We start from the raw sequence: 19900 nt of genomic DNA, 5'->3' as shown, positions 1-19900 counted from the left end.
ACTTCATTATTTGTAAAAGATTAAGAGGGTTTAACTGCAAGAACACCAAGACAGGGCTAAGGAAGGTATCACTACCTTCCAGAAGAAATCACACAAAACTCTTCATATTTTCATAATAACAGCATGCATTGACTCCTGGTTATTGATTTGTTTTAGTTTTTTTTTATTCACACCATAATTACATGCCTTTTGAGTTCATAGATACGTTTAAAATGTAAAATACATATTTCATGAGGCCTTTTAAGAAATCCTATTTAAAGTCACCTGCTGTGCAGGTGAGCCAGCAAACTGACTCACTGAGGACAAAAACAAAATGTGCAAAATATCCTTTCACTTAGTCTATCATATGAAATACTGTTATTTAGATATGAAAACAGTTTGATAAAATGAAAGACTGTGAGCAAGGATGATGATAACCAAATGCTGCAGTTTTTATGACGATTGCCAGATGTTTTTTTTTTTGTTGTTGTTGTCATTTTATTTATCTATAACTTTGTGAGAAATGCTCTACAAGTGAGAAAAGTTCACCATGACGATTACTGAGGTAGATGAGGAGTTTAGTGGGACTTGACTTGACAGAAAATCTAATTGTCTTCTGTTGAAAACATTTTCTAACACAGTCAGACAGAAGAGCAGGGTGACTTGCCTCGTTGTCAGCAGGTCAAATTACGGAGCTCGAAAACTCCTCAACGGCCGAACGGCTGCAAGATGAAACATGTTTGTGCGGAAATCGCGGCCTGACAGTGACTGACGGCGGCGAGTCCTGACAGGCGGCAGGCTGCGCTCAGACATGCACACGCTGGCTGCCTGTGGAAATCAGGACAGCGCGCTGACGACAGGTCTGGTTCATTCACGTCAAAATCAAGCTGCTGTCGGTTCGGTTCCCATGATCTCATCCTGGGTTTGAGGTGCTGCAGTCAGACGCTGCCGTTTGAAATTCTCTCTCAGGGTTTTACTGCACAGAACCGGCCGACTTGCTTCATTAGACATAAAAAAAAAATAAAAGCTACGACGAAAAGGTGTTGATGGATAACAAGTGTGGATAGATGGAGGTACACTGCAAAAACACAAAATCTTACCAAGAATTTTTCCTTTATTTTCTAGAGCAAATATCTGAATAGATATGAAATAAGAAAAAGACTAATTTACATAAAACTACTCAACAAGATATGTAAATTTGCTTAAGTCAATAATTTCTTAATATTGTTAAAAAAATTTACTAGTTCCACTGCAGATTATTTCCCTTACTTCATTTTCCTGTGCTTTAAAACTGCAGTACTTAACTATTTTATACATAAAAAACTGAGCAGAGAGCAGATGTCATAAATAAATCTGACATTAAACATAATGCAAGCTGACAAAGATAATGCAGTATTTTAATTCCATAGTAGACAAAGCCGTATTGTTTCAGTAAGCAGGTATAGGAAAAAAATATCAGTATTGGTATCGGTTATCGGTCAAAAGAGTTTTAGTGTATCGGCATATCAGACATCAACCAAAAATCCAATATGGTGCATCCCTGTTTCTTTTTTTTTTATATCCTTATGTCAACAAATACTCTGCATACAACAATAAAAGCTTTGAATCTCAAATAGAGTCAATAGCTTTTCTTTGGTGCTAAACATGTGGGAGACTGTTGGAATCATGCTAAAGCAGCTAAAGGTTTAAATAAAGTGTCTTGATGGATCCAAGCCTCTCAAACATCCTTTGATCAGAGGCTCTGAGGTCACATGACGGCGGCTGCAGCTGTTCGTCAGTCATCACGATGTAGAGAGAGTCGAAACAGATGTGAGTCACCTCAGAGGAGTCAGAGTGTGTGAACGCTTATATATTTGGTGATGATGATGTCACACTGTGTGTGTGTGTGTGTCCGTGTGTGTGAGGGACACTTACGTCGAGCAGTGTGTGTAGATGCTGGTCCTGGAAAACGCTGTGGAGGAAGTCGAGGTCTTTCTCGCTGCAGTCTGTCAGAGCGTGGATCTCCTCTAAACTGTCCAGCACTTGAGACACAGCGCCTGCGAGGTCAGAGGTCACAGGCTCGTCAGCGTTCGTTTCACATTTTATCATGTGAAAAAGAAAACAAACACTAAACATCAGTGTATGTTTTTGTAGCAACTCAAAGTAAAAGTAGTTAATAATCATGAAGGGAGTGAAATAAAGTTTTTGAGTTATTTTTTTTAAAATATATTTAGAACACGTAACTTTAGATCATTTCTACAATTAAATTACAGCATAAATGAACAAAACAAAATACTCAAGTTTCCTGTTTAAACACCTGAAACGTCGACTAAATTCACAACTCGCATGGACGCTTGAAGCTGGAGAACAACAAACATCAAAGACAACTTTCTGCTGCATATAGAGAATCCCAACACACACACACACACACACACACACACACACGCTAAGCTCCTGGATACCTACGTTCTGCTGCTAGAAGTCCTACCCCAGGGGAAGCATTAACAGAGAGAGAAACACAAAGAAACAAAGTGACACTTTGGAAAATGTGCTGCAGTAGAGGGAATATCAATCGACGTTGTGCTGCGTCAGCACCCACTGTGGTGCACATGTAAATACAGAAAGAAACCAGGAATATATTATTCTACGTTTCTAGTTAGAAACTATTTACAGCTAGGTGACCAGTACAACCAGTGACAGTTTAACGGCGGGCAGGTTGGTTTCCGTCGTGTTCACAAACAAATAATGAAGACATGCACACTGCAGAGAAAAGACCAGGAAAATCCTTCTTCTCCTAAAGGCCACTAAACTCTTGGAAACAAAACCGAGAGAAAAAACACAAAGCGTGTCCTGCAGCAACGCTTAGCTTTCACAGCATCTATTAGCCTGCTTAATGAGATAATGAGCAGAGTCCCCTGTGTTCATTTTCTGCTCATTTAAGAGCAGCTGGAGAGGAATAGAGACAGCAGCAATCAGGACGAAAAGGATAAACACTGGAAGGCAGCGGTGTTCTCCATGAGAGAGTAGGGGTCACCTGAGGAGGTGGGGTCTTCGGAGAAGTCGTTGAGTTCCTCCGGTGGGTCGCCGTAGAAGGAGTTGAACTTGTGACTGGACACGGCGGCCAACACGGCTCCCTGTAACGACACGGGGAGCGTTAAAGCCGCGGTGCCTCGTCGCCGCCAAACCTCCAGAACATTTCATGACGGATGGATGGACGGGAACCTTGAGCTTCCGCCTGGCATTGAACTTCCTCAGGTGCTCCACGGTCTCTGGCAGATGGATTTTGTAAGCGTACCGGTCCCTCTCCTGCAGAAAACAACAAGCAGAACCTTAACCTCTTTATTCCCGACTTGGCATCAACTTTTATTTTCTTAGCTCCACCTCTAACAGGAACAGCAAGAAGTTAACAAGAACATTTGGCTTAATATTTATAATCTGTATGGAAAATATTCATATGCAAGTCCATGAGTTTAAAGGCCGGTGATGCTTTTTGTTCACCAATTTTCACTAGAGCCAATTTAAATACCATGCAGACGCTGCAGCTGCACAAATTAGCCGTGTTTAGAAATGATCGCCTTTTATGGATAAAATCTAATTTGCTTAAAAGCTTAAGTTTCTTAAATGCGCCTAAACGGATCATCAACTCTCTCTTCCCTCACGGCCATTTGTGAAACGCTGAACATGCATTCTGTTTCAGAGGAGAGGCAGAACCATGACAAGAGAAGAAGAAATGAACCAGGCTGGAAAAACTTACCAAACGTTACCCTACATCAACCCGTAAAGCATTTAAACAACGGGGACTTTTTTTTTCTTGAGTCATCACTGACACCGATGTGAGCTCACTACTATGAAAACTGCTTCGGTTGGAAGAGAGAGAAGTTAGGAAACTCAGGAGACTATTAGAGGATGACCCCATTCCAGAGAACTGGGTCATGATGAGTTCCTCTTTGGCTCTTAGATCCTGGTTTCAGGTGAGAGTTTACACCTGAAGCCATGACTCTCTTCCTGTGGATAGGAAGAGTCGTTCCATCCACAACCTGAAGAACAGAGGTCTTCCTCAGAACTCTATCGAGTTTCAATGAATCCGTCAAAAATAGATTTTCCACGCCGAGGTCTGATGCGCTTTATAGAAAGACGTCCAAAACAGAGCAATCGCTGTGTAAGTTCATCCAAAAATAAACCGTGCGTCGCACAGATCACATCTGGCAGTTCGAGCATTACCTCAACATTGCAGGTATGTGATTTCATTCCCCTCACTCTTCATCCTGACCAAAACCTGGCACCGGCATTAGATTACAGAGAAAAAAGCTCGAGATACAACCTGCCTGAACCCTCGGCTCCAAAGTCACTGCACAAAGTTCCCCTGGAGGGCGAAGTGTGTTTTATACTCAGTGTTTTGAAATGGAAAGCTGACAGAGAGGATCTGAACCAATCGAGCTCCTCTGAACTTTCTCTGCTTTCTTCTGCTGTAATGGCGGCTAATCTTACACAGAGATTAACGACAGATCACAGAGTGCCCTTCCTTCCTCAGTGGATTATCATCTATAGAACAGAGTAATAAAGTGTTTTTGAGGGGGGGATGTAGCTGTACCTTCAATAAGAAATAAAGACAGTGTACCACATGTATCAAACCCGCCGTATTTTTTTTTATGTGGCCGTCTAGAATCCAAATTACATCAATAAGATCATCCAGTTTTTTTTACAAATCCACAAAATTTGCACAAAATCAACAGATCCCCAAATTTTTTTCTGACTTTACTGACATTTTTCCCTCAAAATTTGCCAAACACTTTGGGTTTGAGTGACCGCTACCTGAGCCTCACTGCATGTCAAGTCTGTGACCGATACAGCGTTTAGTAAAAAGTCACATTTAACTTCACAAATTAGCGCAAATATCGTAAAAAATCCTTACAAATGATTCTAAATTAACGCCACAAAATCTGTGATTTTCACTGCAAATAAAACCACAAAAAAATAAAATAAAATAAAAATAAATAAATAAAAATCACAGAATCCTGGATGGACTGATCAGTGTGAAAAAATGTTCAATCTTATTTAGTTTTAAGAAACACTTATTGAATGGTGAAACTATTTATTGATGTTTATTATTAGCAATCTAAAGGGTTTTATCAATACATCTTGGAACAGCCGGCCCTTTAAGAACATTCAGGTTTTTGACATGACCCATCATGAAAATGAGTTGGACATCCCTGCAGTACAGTAAGGTCAAAGGTTAATATTGTAAAATGTAATGTTCTTGTGTAATTGAGCTTTTAAAAACCGACTACAAGAAATGGAAAAATAACAGCAGGGACTGGATTTTGTTGGTAACAGCTGCAGGAAGAAAGGATCTAAGGTAACGCTCCACTGTGCACCAAGGACAAAAAAAACCAACTAGAAATCAAATCATCATGTTAGGGTTGCATCTTCCTTTTTGTTTGGAGCAGCCTTAACTCTTTGTGACAGAGATTGAAAAAGGTGTTTGGGACTTTCCTCTGAGACTTTGCTCCAGGTTGACACGTCTGTGGTTGAAGATTCACCGGCTGAACATCCACGTTGTGAATCTCCCGTTCCACCTCATCCCAGATCTTCCACACTGGACTGAGACTGAGACTGTTCAGACGACCGGACGGCACTGAACTCATTAGTCATGATGGAGATGACATGATTGGAGCTAAGAGACACAGTCTGCTGTGGTCACAACGGGATGGACTGGATCAGAAACTATGCTGATGAAGGCTGTGGTATTTAAACAATGCAAGAGGCCCAATGGGTGGAAGGAAAATATGAAGATACCATCAGGCTGAATCACTGACACAAGGCAGGACGGCACGGCATGCTTCTTTAATAACTTATCATGTGAACGAATGGATTCAAGTGTGATTTTAATTGTGTTTCTTATTTAAAGGAAACACTGCAGCTACAAAATGTATATAATGATTGGACTATAGGTGCGAATCCTTGATTGTTATGTACCAAAGATACAACGGGGTAAGTATTCAACCTGGCCAATTCTCATGTGTCGAAAACAGAAACTGTGGTGTCAGAACATTTGTGAATCCAGACGTGAAACTTTTCCAGCAGTGCTGAAAAATCAAAAGCGAAACCAGACTCGGCTCTGAGAGGTTCACGACTGCCTGATGCGTCAGGCGGCTCCTGGGCTCGCTGAGCTGTCAAGAAATCATCTCGACGTCTCCCTCAGCCACTGCCCATAGAAGGAGACGCCATGAAAGCGTCTGCAGAAACAAGACAAGTGGCACCATCCGCCGAGCCGCCGCTTCCCGTCACCGGTTCAGTCTTTACAGAGCGAGGACGGTGATTTCACTCCAGCTTCAGGCTGCCAGCCTCCCTTCCACCACGGTCTTTTACACCAAACAGGCGGAAAGTTTGAAAAAGTCCAAACTTTCGATGCGTAAGAATGAAGGAGCAGCATGTTTTTCCAAAGGAGGAAGGACATTTATAGATTTCTTTTAGCGGCAGAGTGAGAAAGAAACCCCAACACTGAGCAGCGTTTTTGTTTTTGTTTTTCCAGCGTTTCAGAACGCGGCGGTACCTTGAGCCAGGGATGGTTCAGAGCCTCGTACACGGTGATCCTCTCCGCTGGGTCCAACATCAGCATGCGCCTCACCAGATCCTTGGCGCTCTCTGAGATGTGGTTCCACTGACGGGGATTCATCTATACAAGAACAAAACGAAAACATTTTCAGCGTGCTGCGGTTTAACGTGCTCCACTCTCACCCGCTAGCATAAGGCTTCCTGAAGGTCTGCTATGCTCACGGCGTAAAAGTAAAAGTGTTCAAGTCAAAAGTAGTGGTGAGAGCGGTTCACACAACAAGATTACAGACTTGGAGAAAAGGGAAATGAATGGTGGTGTAAGTTGAGAGTTGGTTCATCGTTTGGTTGTGTAATAGTTAGCATGTATGAAGTCAGGTTTGTTTCTATGGTGGCCTGGTTGACAGTCCTCCAAACTTTGCTTTGCATTGCACATTCTGGAAGCTCTAAGTCTTTAAAGAGTTGAGAAAATCAAAGCAACGTTGGTGAGTCGATCATTAAAAATAAAGTATTTAAAAAAAAAAAAAATCAGTTAGCAGCTGTTGTCGTGTCTCAATCTTTCTTTTTTAATTAATTCATTTGGTTATTTGATTCATTTAGAGCTTACACCGTGTTCCAAATTGGAATGCAGTTCATATCAAAACAGCTCTGGGAAGGTTTTCTGACATCCTGCAGAGAAATTCAAGCAGAAACTTTCCACAAACTCACAAGTTCAATGGATCAAGAATTGTTCTGTGATACCAAAAAGTTCTATGTTAACATGTAACTCAGTCTGTTAAGATGTTTTTGATTGAAATAAATTTTGATTTTAGTTCATGTGACCACTTGATGCTGCACATTTAAAGAATTTGCAATTCTTTATAATCCATAAATTGTTTAGATAATCTGCTGTGCATAATAATTTGAAATATTTTGAGTTTTTTATTTTTGAAAAAAAAACCCTTCTGTTCTCATGGGAGCTCTGTTCTGTAAAATTTGATTTATACTGTAATAGTTCATGACTTGAAAATTATACTGACCATCATTTGAATTGACCAGGAAAATCTGAGAAAATTATCACTTGCATAATAATTTGGAACATGGTGTAAAGTCAACATGCTGACATAAGCAAAAAAAACTTGGATGAGAAAGAGTAGTTTGAAGAAAAAAAATCTACTACTTCTTTAATTACAAATTTAATTTATAAATAATTGTATACATTATTTTATAATATTTTTAATAAAACCCTACATTTTAAATTACTTAATTTATAATTAAGTAATTTATTATAAAGTATAAATTAGGTAATTTATAATTTAAATAATTCTTTAAATTCAGAATAATATAGTTATAAATAATAGTTATTTAGATGATAACATAATTTATAAGGATCTTTGCCTTTTACATTAGACAGTTTGTCTCTATTTCTACATGCTGCCTGATGGAGGTTCTGGTGAACCTGACGGTGTGTTGACTCATGACGGGTCGCTGACCTCGGGCCGGTTCCGTATCGTGACCCCTGACCTTGTATTTGCCCTTGCAGATGGCTTCAAACAGTCGCTCCTTGGTGCCGTAGAAGGGCAGGCAGCCCGACAGCAGGATGAAGAGGATGACCCCGCAGCCCCACACGTCCACAGGCTTCCCGTACGGCTCTCTCTTCACCACCTCCGGCGCCATGAAGTGGGGCGTCCCCACACGCCCTGCGGCCACAGAGACACGCAGGTAAATCACAATCGTCCACGTGAAACAATTACAGCCCCGCAATCCCGTTCCAACATCTAATTTTACACAATAGAGACAAGAGGAAGAGATTAAGAAGTCTTCCTCGTTTTCAAACGATACGGTCAGAGTTTATTTGCCAAGCGGCTGACAGCAGATGAGCGGCGGACAGAAAGAGGAATCAAAACCTTTCTACTTTTTCCCCCTGAACGCGTGAAGGAAGCTTCATTTTTACCGTCCAAACAGCCGTTTTGAAACGTTTTTCTGAGCTCTGGTGTTCAACGTGTTTTGCTGCCACTTATAGTAGAAATATGGTCTGAGTCAAACGACGTCCAGTTCCAGCAGACTCTCAGAGGATGTGGGAGCCAGCAGAGGTTTATCTGCCCGCAGCCACAAACCACACAACCAAGACTGTTTTTATGATTTTGTAACATATATAAACCAACCCGGGGTCTTCTAGTAATCACTTCAGATGGTTATGTTGCAACAAAGACTGAAGAGTTCCTGATGATTAAAGCAAAAAAAGATTGTATTACCAGTAACCAGCTTGTTTCAACACATACTTTGGAAGAGTTGTTAGACATATTGCTTTTTCATATCCGATCATGTTGCAACCATAAACGTCAATGGATTTTATAGCAATTTTATCTGGTAGGACTTGGCCGGTCACAGTAAATCAGTTAATTGCACGATAAAAAAAACTCTAATTTTCATTTGCTTGATTTATTGTTTTTCCCTCTTTTTTTCTTTTTCTTTTTTTTTTTTACCACAAACTGAAAGATAAAAGCCTTCAGTCTGGTGTTTTGGTCTCAACTATCCCTTTTTTTTTAAAATATAATTTTATTTAGAGACTTAATAATTTATTTCATTTGTTGCTCCTTTTTTATTTATATTAGATATTCCAAATGTCGTCCAGTTCCAGTGTTTAAATGTTCATTAGAATTTAAAGTTTATCGATCTGAGAATCTGTTCTTGCATTTTTATGCCATTCTTACTATTTTATTACTTGAAAATCGTCTCAAAACAACAATGTTATCATTTATCACAATAAGTCCTGGGACAATTTATCCTCCAGCAAAATTTGTTACTACGACAGGCTTAGCTAGGACGACACAATGCGACACATAATGGTGAAGTGGATGGAAAAAAATATGTAATTGTGTTTTTTTTTCCCCTTCAAATTAAAGTCTGACAAGTGATGGCTTAGGTGACTTCTGAGCGGTTGTACTGGATTTTATTCAGGGCAACCAGAGTAAATGGGGCTGAATAAAACTACGCAGCAAACTTTAACGATTAGCATCTGAGCTAACATTATGAAAAACGTCTCATTTTGCTTTACTTCCTAATATGAACAACCTTGGGTTGGTCTATCACGTAACGTCCAAATACAGTACACTCAAGTTGGCGGTTGCCATGGTACAAAATGTGAAAAATACACACACAAACATTTATATATCAAAAGGTGTGAATACTTTTGCTGTTGGGAAGGAAGTTCATCTAGATCTGTTCCAGAGAACTCGACTTCAGAGCAGGAGGGGCCAACACTGGGAGGAAGACATTTTTTTTTCCCCATGCAATTTCTTCTAAGCAAATCTGGAACAAAATTCCAGGAAACTACAAAACTGCTGAAACACTGATTTACTTTAAATCAAGACTAAAAATAAACCTTTTTAGAGCTCCCTCTGATTCCTAGTAACTGGGACATTGTACAATGTATTTGTTAAATACTTGCTTAATAATGTAATTTGACAAAATGTAATACTTATTCCGTGTTTCATGATTGTTTCAGTCTTAGTGTCTGTTTTCAAAGAAATATTATCTTATTAAACCACAGAACACTGACCAGACAACTTTTCAGGCATCAAAATATGAAACCAAGTCAGAGTCAAAAAAGAGGAAAAACTGCAGTTAAATGGAAAATGTTTGGCATGTATTATAGACAGTCTTTGTTCTCATTTCCTTAGAAGATAAGACGCATATGAAGCCAGTTTTTTTCCAACGACAACAAGGTGAATTCCGAAGCGGTATTAGGTAGAAATGTGGCAACTCGCCCCCTGTCTGGTGGCAGAGAACAAAAGAGAGAAGTGCCAGGTGTCAAAGTATCCACAGCAGACACATGAGAAGTGAAAGTTGTGTGTTTAGGATACAGGAGAGCTGCAAAGACCTGATCCAGGATCTGAGAGCTGCACCACCCTTCAGCTCACCAGATCGACATTTTCCTCTTAAAGCTCTATTTTACCATTTTTAAAGGGGCACTATTATGTGTCGTACAACCACACAGAATAATCTTACAGCACAGTGAAGTAACAATGTTACCTTCAGTTGTTATAAAAATGCTGCATATATCTAATATGGCTCAAAAGAAATTTGACATTGTATTTTAATGGCTTGAAAACTTCGCCTTGAGGAAGTCATCGCAGCATGTCTCTTCTATTAACCCTTCAACAACTACTGAGAAGTAGCTGCTATAATGAGCTCCACAGATGCAGTTCCACCAGATGTTTGCTGGTGGAACTGCACCTAATGGAAAATCAAAAGGAGAAAACATAGCCTACTTCTGGAAGACACAAAAGTTGCTAATTGCTGCTGGCTAGTCTGAAGGAGCTGAGTGGGGGAGTCCCAGAGGAGGGCTGCTCTGTGAGGCAGAAGCTTGAAAGTTTAGAAACTACAGCTCAGAGGATGGGCTTTGTCCTTGAAGGCGGGGCTAGGTCCACCCAGCTGACTGGTTGCCACGGGAGATAAAAGGATTTCTCAAACATACAAGAAAGACGCAACACTCCAGGTAAGTTTTTGATGAGGGAGTAACATTATAACATGATGTAAAGCTCAAAAAAGTTGATTTTACATAATACTGCCCCTTTAAGCTTTATTATCGTTGGTTATTTTCATAGATGCAGAAACGGAAATTAAAATATGCTGGTTGCAACAAGCCGATGGTAACATGATCCAGAACAGACCCACAAGGTTGTTCAGTTCTTTCATTCATGAGCAGAAAACTCATTAGAAATACTTTCTGTGGAAGACTGAGAATCAGTGCATTTTGTAGGAAAAAGAGGAAAAGCAGAGGCTGGAGTTTGTCAGCCTTATTGTGAGGCCGACTCAAACTGTAAGGTAGGAGTTGTAGAAGTTAGTAGAGAAGTAGACGAGATGAAGAACGTGGACGTGTTTTAGGCTTGTGGAGTATTTTATTATAGCAAAAAACAACAAAAAGTGAAACTCGTTCACTTTTGATTGGCATCAATCTTTTTAAATTGCACTGATCCCTGTCACATATTCTGTTAAATAAAGGCAAACAGGAAGAGGACCAGCTGCTGTCTCCTCCTGAGAACCTGTACCAGCACCACCAGCAGCTGATGGTCGACTGATAGATGGGAGGCCATCTGGTTCCAGTACACCTGGCTGTGGGGTTTACAGATGTTAGTCTGAAACTTTTGGCTATGCAAGTTTATGCCACACAGTGATGATTCCTGTATCCAGAGGGCCAAACAGGAGGCAACAACCGCTAGCTCTTGTCCAGAACAAATGACCAATTGCATTCGTCTGTGTGTAATTTTGTGGTTGTACACATAAATATGCACACGTGGGCTACCGACACGACACAAGAGACTTGAAAAATGTTCAACTTTTGTCGCTGTCGTTTGTCACTCCCTGTGTGTCGAGCACATTAGCTAGAAAAGGTGCAAAACAGCTAGCTAACTAGCAAGGGTATGTTAGCAGTAGCTAGCGGTAACTTCCACCAACATGAGTCACAGAACGCAATGAAGATGTCTGACCGCGACTCAAACTATTATGCATGACACAAAAGTCCCACAAGGAACAAAAACTACGTGAGATTAAATAGTCCTTTAATGATACAATTTAAGGCCGCTAATTATGGACCTTACCAGAGGGGCCGCTTTTCATTGGCTGATGCCCATTCTACGTGGTCACGTGATTGGCCGTCTCACAAACACATGCTTCCCGTTAGCTAAGTACAGCATAACGGCAGCACTGATACAACTTCTACACCTAGAAGCCTGTCTGCCACACAGTCTTACGTTAGCTAAACAGATCAATATACAATGTGTACTGTATCTGACACACACTAAAGATTTTATTTGAGCAGAAAAGGCTTTAGACTAAACTGTTACTCGTGTTAGCCACTCTAGCACCAAGTACAGCTGGTCAATCAACCATCGCTGTGTTCAGGGAAGCGCTGATTAATAATGGAGAAATAAATATCAAGCCTGGAAACTAGATATCGCAACGGACTGAATGTTATGTTTTTAACGTAATCTTTGCTCGTCTTGCGGGGCGCTGGCGGTTGCCACGGTAACAGGTGTGCTTAAACTACACAGAGAGAGAGAGTAAAAAGGTAGGAGTGGTTTTGAGTTGATCACCTGTTCGGGTTATTTTATCTTTGTTTACCTTTGCTGTGGCTCATTACAGCCGCTGTAGTTTCTAAACGTTGGACTAATTACCTCGTTCGTTTGTGACTATATGTCATTCACAACAAACATCAACTAGAACAAATAGATTTCATAAACTTTTAACAAACAAATGGCTTCTACCGCGGTAATTATGTGACATTAAATTAATTATATCCCAGCTTCAGAAGATTTGCCTTTACCTTTACAGAACTCTTTGGTTCCTCCTATCAGTCTGTAGCTTCTCATATTGAGGTCATCAAACCAAATTTCAGATCTACCATAACTGACTGACTGACACCTGCTGGCCTCAGGTTTGCAACCAGCTTGTGACTGAGAAACCAGTAACCTCCTCCCAGATGATGACATGAACTTGTTAGTTCCTCTGTCCATTGTAGTAGCTGATATATTGTGAAAATCCGGTAAAAATGATGCACTAATGGAGTCATGTTTACATAGAAACAACGCGCCGCGAGGCTTTGCTTGTGAGACTTGCGGTCGGTTGTGGGCGGAGCTTGGTAAGGCTAACTTACATATTAAAGCCTTAATTTTAGATACATGAATTTAAGACTTTTTAAGAATGGACAGAATAGATGTAAAACAGTAAACTGTGGATCTCTGCAGCTCCTCCAGAGTTATCATGAACCTCTCAGCTTCTTCCCTGACTGACGCTCCTTGTCCAGACGCTTTCTAGACGTCACCGGCCTGCAGTTCTTCCATTCTCTTTCCATTGTTGAATGTGAACTTGAACAGTGAGATTTTCACTCTTTTACTAAGAAGAATTACAGTAAATCAGACTGATTACAAACACGCCACATTCTGACGGTGTTATGTAAAATTTTTATTTCATTTTGAAAACCATGGCATTTTTTCTCCTCACATTTATGAAGTATCTTGTGTTACTTACATCCCAGTAAAATTCATCAAGTTTTGTGTCTCTGACATGAAACATGTGAAGCACATGAATGTTTTTTTGCTAGTTACTGGATCTGAGACAGACCTAAAGTGTCTGATAGGTGTGCTTTAGCCTGGATTCAGTTCCGCAGCTGAAGTTGTCAACTCTATGTTTGACTTGGTGATGAGCCAACATGAGCGTGCTCGCACATGCTTAGTTTACCTTTTTTCATTCCGGAGAAGGAAATAAAGCACAGCTGGGAAGAATTTAAGGGGAAAATGCTGATAAAGCTTCTCAGAAAGTATTGTATGGATGACTTCCTGTAAACACTTATGAGTACAAGTGGAGTCACAGAAAACATGCCTGCTTTCTATATGATTTTATTTATTTATTTATTTATTTTTACATACAAGTTTCCCACATGAAAAGTGGGAAAATCATGGGAGCGTGAGTATTATGAACTCTGCGGGGAGAGAGCTGACTGTGCTGCGTTTACTTTACCTCCTGCCACCAATCCAGACTCTCCGAGCTGGATGGCCACGCCGAACCCACCCAGTTTGACGGGAGCGGAGTTCTCTTTGGACGCCAGCAGCACGCAGTGAGGCTGAGGGTGAGAGCAGAGGAACAGAGGCTCATCAGTTCATGGTGGCATTTGGCTAATTAGAGGGTGAAGTTCCTTCAAAATAACACACAAATCATGTGACCAACGACACACCCAAACCATCACAGTGACCTCACACACTCACACAAGTTTAATCACAGTGGGGAAGTGTAGTGTCACACAGATTATTTGCTATATGCATCTGACCTCACATGTAGGAAGACCTTAGAACAATTAGGGGAAATGCATTAACGTGAAAATGATGTAATGCGATGGAAGTGGTTTACAGTGCTGCAACATAATTGGCCTGTAAAATGGACCAATATTAATGTTTTACGGAAGCTCTGGTTGTAGTGGCTTCTGTTTGCGACTAGTTTCTAAGCCTGCATACACTGTATGTCTTCAAAACACTCCTTAACGAAACCTTGCGGCGCCAAAAATACCGGTTACTAATAAGGTTTTCGATACAGATGACACTTCGACACAATCATATATATATATATATATATATATATATATATATATATATATATATATATATATATATATATATATATATATATATATATATATATATATATATATATATATATATATATATATATATATATTAATTGTTATGCTAGCACTGTGGCTGTGAAAGCGTCACGCATGCGCAGGACACACTGCTGCAGATTAAAAATAGTGGCGGTTAGCGTTGCGCTGTGTTGTGATGCTTAAACCTGCTCAGCTTTGCACAATTTCTGATGAGGGATAAAGGTGTCACACCAGCACTTCGTTAGTGGGAGGCGGGTTACTGTTTACTATGAAGTGGAAGCTAATGGGTCCAAAGCTCACACACATTTAATGACATATTAAAATCACAGGGCCATCTAGTGGCCTGGCAGGACAACTACGGCTGACTCAAGGTTTCTTGGCGTGGCTGTCTAATAAGTGTGGAACTTCTTCCCAACCGATATCCGAAAAATACCGACAGTTTCCAAGCAGCAGTCTCATGTAAACGTTGCCATAAACTCTGCTAGCATGGTAATATTAGACAGATAAAAACATGCGAATGACTGATGCAACAGCATCATTCAGAAGGAACTTGCCATATGATGCAGGTGGACGCAGCGACACTGACATTTGAGAGACATTTGTTTCTATTTTCTGACACACAGACAAGACAAACAGATAGATATAGTATTCATACCCCTTAAATTTTTCCATATTCTGCAACATTACAACCACAAACAAATATATTTTATTGGAATTTAATGTGAAAGACCAATACAAAGGGGTATATAATTGTTTATTAGAATATTCAAATGGTTTAGATATGCACTTAAAAAAACAAAACAAAAAAAAAACGCAGACAGAGAAATTTTCCTAGAGTAATTACGTTCCACAAAGAAATTGTTGAATCTTAACTGGGCAATGGCGGGTATCAACTATAACTATAAAATTACCTAATTTGAGATTTTGTCAAAACTACAAAGCACCTTTCACCGCCATCCTGTTAAGGTTACAGTTTGAAAAGTCACAGTGTGTTGGGCGGAAATGAATTGTCACAACTTGCCAGCTCCAACCTGGCTTAGCTTCCCTCTGACAACACTGATCTAACTGCTATGGGCTCACTCTGCAGCACTGATAGGTGTCATATGTTCTCCCAGCTGTCTCCACTAGGCAATACATCAGCGCTATAATCAGATCCCGCACATACGGGCCTGCCTTCTGTACTGGCTGCATGCCTCAGCTGCGTACAGAACGTGAGAGGAAAGAGGAGGGAGTAGCCGCGCTCACAGCGTTCATTCCTGCTCAACACCACAGCATTCTGCACATCGAAGTTACTCTGCATGCTTTGAAGAGCACAGCCTCTCATCACAAGGAGGGACAATGACCAGAGAGGCAGCGGCAGATCGAAGAGGAATCATCAGAGAACTGGTTTCACTTCATTCTGCTTCTATTTATGCATCTGAAACTTTCTGAGTCGTCTTTTTGTTTAGGATTCTTTTCGTACTGACTCAACTCATAGGAAAGTCAAATGTGGATTTGTTCATATACAAGGTGAGTTTTATTAATATTTCCCCCCCTTTTTCTGCAGTGAAAAATACAAAGCAGGTTGTTGAAATGTCAAAATAGCTTCCTTCTGCTTTTACCATTAGTTCTGTCACGGATGTGCAGACAAGGAGACCTCACAGCAACATTTGAATGTATTTGTTCATGCAGTCCAACCTGCAGATGGTTTGTGCAAGATTAGGAACAAAGTCAGATACCACAACAGATAGGTAACTAAACAAAGTGCAGCAGATATTAGGAAGGAAGTGATTGCGTGCGCTCTGAATAAATAAATGACTAACCAGACAGAAACAGAGCTAACGTCTTGCAGAAAAAACTAGCAAAGTTATTATTGTTAACTAAAACGGATTAATGAAAACTGAAAGAGAAGACAACGGTAATTAATGTGGAAAAACTATAACTAACTGGAACTATATTGTATGTTTGTAAAACTAACTAAAACATACATAAAGTATAGAATAAGATCCCTTGTTTCTGTATTTATTACTCTATTTTTCAGACTAATGTGAAATAGTTTTTTTTCCCTCTACAAAATAATTTTACATCACCTGTCAGCAAATTACGGCACTCCATGCTCCTCCTGGCAGCACTTATTGCCTTACTAATTATTAATCCACAAAATGGTGATCGCTAAAGTTGGGATAAAACACCAGAGTCAGTTGTTGCTCATCAATAACTGAATACATTTTTTGAATTGGTGTGAGTATTCATTACCCAATTGACGTATAGTAATCACAACACAATGCTTTGGTTAATTCGTAGGTACAGAATTCAAAAAGGTCAAAGTATGCAAAACTAAGAGCACTACTATTAAACAAACAAAAACTAACCTGAAACTAAACAATATTTAACTAATTTTAACTCATAAAAACTACCATACACAAAGTAAAAATGAACTGAATTGGACAAAAAAGTCACAACAAAATAAAAGTGAACTATAAAGAAAAACCCTCTCGTTTCAGCTCATCTGTTAGTAGGTAGGGTTGAGAATCACAGCGCCATGATGATCTCCGCTTTCACGACGCTGAACGCCTCAAACTTATGTAACATCAGCGAACAGGTGGACAACAAAACGCTCCAGACCCCGCTGGCCGTGCTCTACTCCATCATCTTCATCCTGGGTCTCACCGGGAATCTGGTGGCTCTCTGGGTTTTCTTCTTCGTTCACTCCAAGAAGAACTCCCTATGGATCTTCCTCATGAACCTGGCGCTCGCAGACCTGCTGCTGGTCGTCTGTTTGCCGTTCAGGATCCAGTACCACCTCCATGAGAATGAGTGGGTGCTAGGGGACACAATGTGCAAGCTAGTGGGCTACCTCTTCTACATGAACATGTATGTCAGCATCACCCTGCTGGGGCTGATCAGCGTCGACCGCTACATGAAGATCTACGGCAGCGCGCGTACTCGGCGTAAGCTGAGCTCCCCAAAGTGGAGCATCGCCGCCTGCGCCATCATTTGGGTGGTGGCCCTGACTCTCATGATCCCCTTTCTCCGTAAAAGCAATGACAAATGTCCCAATACCAAAAGGTAAGTCGCAGTTAGAAGAGTTTACACAATGGTCTTGTGCTTTGCTTCAAAAGTCCCAGCAGGTGATTGTTTCTTTTTGTTTTCAGGTGTTTCCACTACAGGACGATTCCGCAGGAAGACTTGTGGAAAGCACACATCAACATCTTTGTGCTGGTTGTCTTCTGGTTGGTCTTCATCTCTCTGGTGTTGTCCTACGGAAAGATCGCCCTGAAACTCCTGCGGAGGTCGCAGCGGAGACCGGACCTTCCCACAGCCCCCCACTACAATCGAGTCGCCCGCAAGTCCTTCTTTGTCCTGTTTCTGTTCGTCTTCTGCTTCGTCCCCTATCATGCCTTCCGGATCTTCTACATAAAAACCCAGATCTCCAAGGAGACCTCTGGGACGCGCGACTTGGCCGACAAGTTCAACGAGATTTCCCTGGTGTTTTCCGCTCTCAACAGCTGCCTGGACCCCGTCATGTTCTTCATGCTGTCCTCCTCGGTGAGGAAGGAGGTGCGGCGCTTCATGTCGAGTGTGTTCTGCACCCGAGAAACCAGCGGAACCATCGGAACCATCGATGCTAACTCCAGCACCGAACTGGACAGCAGGACCGACAAGAGAGAGTCGAATACCTTCAGCAATGTGGACGAGAAAAAAGATGTTTTATCAAGCGCCAGCTGAGCTGCAGAATACGCAGATCCAGAGACTTTACTGGGATTCCCAGTTTTTGTCTTCAACTTTGAACAATTCAATGTGGGGACTGATGGACAAGGCAACAAGGTTTCTCCTCTGTGTATCATGAGACTTTACTTGTCCTTCCACCAGTCTAAGCGTCATTTATTTATTTTAAATGGTATTTGCTATATGCCAATAACAGTGAAAGTAAAGACAGATGAAGTTCTATAGTTGACGCATTGAACTGGGCGACCACCTGCACACACACTATTACTTCCAACTTATGACGCCTGCTTGCGCACCTCCAAATTTTTTTAACTTTTACAAGTTTTTAAACACAAAAGCATGTTGGGTTGCTGGTGGACCGGCCTGGTGGCCCTACCAACGGGTTTAGAAGGTTTTCTGGGGGAAACTCTGCATGTAACCAAAAATATTAGCAAAATGTATGCATTTATTGCTAGAATAACTATTTATTTACATATATATAGGGAAGGAGCATGATGTAATGTGTCTTGCAAAACTATTTAAACCCCTTGACTTTCACAATTCATCACATTACAAATGCAAAATTAAATGTATTGTATTTGGATTTTATGTTTCAGACGTACGGATGCGTTTGGCCAAAACATTTCTTTAATGAGTCAGAAGGGCCTAAAGAAGTTTCCTTTAGCTTAGCTGCATGTTCATCCTCTGTATGATGACGCTGAACTTGATAGTTTAAAAAGTCTGTGCTGCATTTATCAACCTGTAGTTCCAGATTTTAACAGTTTACACCAGACTGAGCAGGAATGAGTTCAATCCTGACCTGAGTTTTACTAACTCTTTATTTCAGAAGTAAAAACAGAAAGAAAACTTTTTGGGGGCGGCTATAAAAGGACCAGTGGTCAAACCCGGATTTAATAATTGTCTATTTATTGGAGATGCTTTAAAACACAGGTTATGATTTATTAAAAGCTTACTCTGTATGAGAACAATAGAGATTATTAAAATGCTCTCAGAGATCTGCTCAGAAACATTTATCTCCGTCCAGTCTTCAATCCAACAATCAAAATAAATTTAGATCAAGTCAATGTTTAGTTGTTTTGCTCCCCGGTTTGGATGTTGTCAGAGAGGGAGCAGGAGGTTGTGTTTAGGTTATTATTGGTAGGAGAATGGAGGAAAGGTCACTGAAATGTTTTTTATTATTCAATTAGGTTTCTCCTCTGAATAATCATTCAGGTTTGTTTTAGAAACGAGGAAAGACTAGAAGAAAATAATTTATTTCATCATATAAAATGCAATAAACATTTGATCACTACAGGAATCAATATACATGATTGCTGCTATTTTTTGTTTTATTTGAAGTGATTTGCGTTTCTGAAGTGTGTGCAGGTGACCTCTTGACCAGAGAACCCATGGAAAAGACATCTCAGTCTAAAAGCTTTTATTTATTCATTTATTTATCTGGTTAATAAAGAACCATATTCTTCAGTATTGGTAGAAAACTGACAAGGAGAGGATCATATTTCATAAAGACTGAACAAACATCCAAAAACATCTTTTTACCAAATG

The 19900-nt window shown here is 40.4% G+C and overlaps 2 protein-coding genes across 16 annotated transcripts in view; one reads left to right on the top strand and one right to left on the bottom strand.

The window, feature by feature from the left end:
• Nucleotides 1-19900, bottom strand: part of caska (calcium/calmodulin-dependent serine protein kinase a) — a 141183-nt gene that overhangs the window by 40895 nt on the left and 80388 nt on the right. For 7 of the 11 annotated variants that reach the window (XM_044132282.1, XM_044132283.1, XM_044132285.1 and 4 more), the window contains exons 6-12: nucleotides 14011-14113; nucleotides 8014-8189; nucleotides 6512-6634; nucleotides 3181-3264; nucleotides 2993-3092; nucleotides 2425-2442; nucleotides 1894-2015 (exon numbers count right to left, since the gene is read on the bottom strand). In XM_044132282.1, the coding sequence (XP_043988217.1) occupies nucleotides 1894-2015; nucleotides 2425-2442; nucleotides 2993-3092; nucleotides 3181-3264; nucleotides 6512-6634; nucleotides 8014-8189; nucleotides 14011-14113 (726 nt within the window). The remainder of the gene's footprint in view (nucleotides 1-1893; nucleotides 2016-2424; nucleotides 2443-2992; nucleotides 3093-3180; nucleotides 3265-6511; nucleotides 6635-8013; nucleotides 8190-14010; nucleotides 14114-19900) is intronic. The other 4 variants (XM_044132284.1, XM_044132292.1, XM_044132287.1 and 1 more) reach the window with 1 other exon arrangement.
• LOC122840112 (probable G-protein coupled receptor 34) lies at nucleotides 12520-18495 on the top strand. 5 transcript variants are annotated; one of them, XM_044132296.1, is made up of 6 exons: nucleotides 12520-12562; nucleotides 14029-14119; nucleotides 15763-16156; nucleotides 16255-16377; nucleotides 17131-17695; nucleotides 17782-18495. In XM_044132296.1, exons 5-6 carry the CDS (start codon nucleotides 17169-17171, stop codon nucleotides 18353-18355), a joined length of 1101 nt encoding a protein of 366 aa, XP_043988231.1. In that variant the 5' UTR covers nucleotides 12520-12562; nucleotides 14029-14119; nucleotides 15763-16156; nucleotides 16255-16377; nucleotides 17131-17168; the 3' UTR covers nucleotides 18356-18495. The 5 variants fall into 5 exon arrangements, with proteins under 5 accessions (XP_043988231.1, XP_043988233.1, XP_043988235.1 ...); XM_044132298.1 differs by having other exon boundaries at nucleotides 16232-16377; XM_044132297.1 differs by lacking the exon at nucleotides 12520-12562 and adding an exon at nucleotides 13253-13366.

Source organism: Gambusia affinis, linkage group LG11 (assembly GCF_019740435.1).
Source record: "Gambusia affinis linkage group LG11, SWU_Gaff_1.0, whole genome shotgun sequence".
Taxonomy (NCBI): Eukaryota; Metazoa; Chordata; class Actinopteri; order Cyprinodontiformes; family Poeciliidae; genus Gambusia; species Gambusia affinis.
This window is presented reverse-complemented; position numbering and strand designations above follow the sequence as displayed.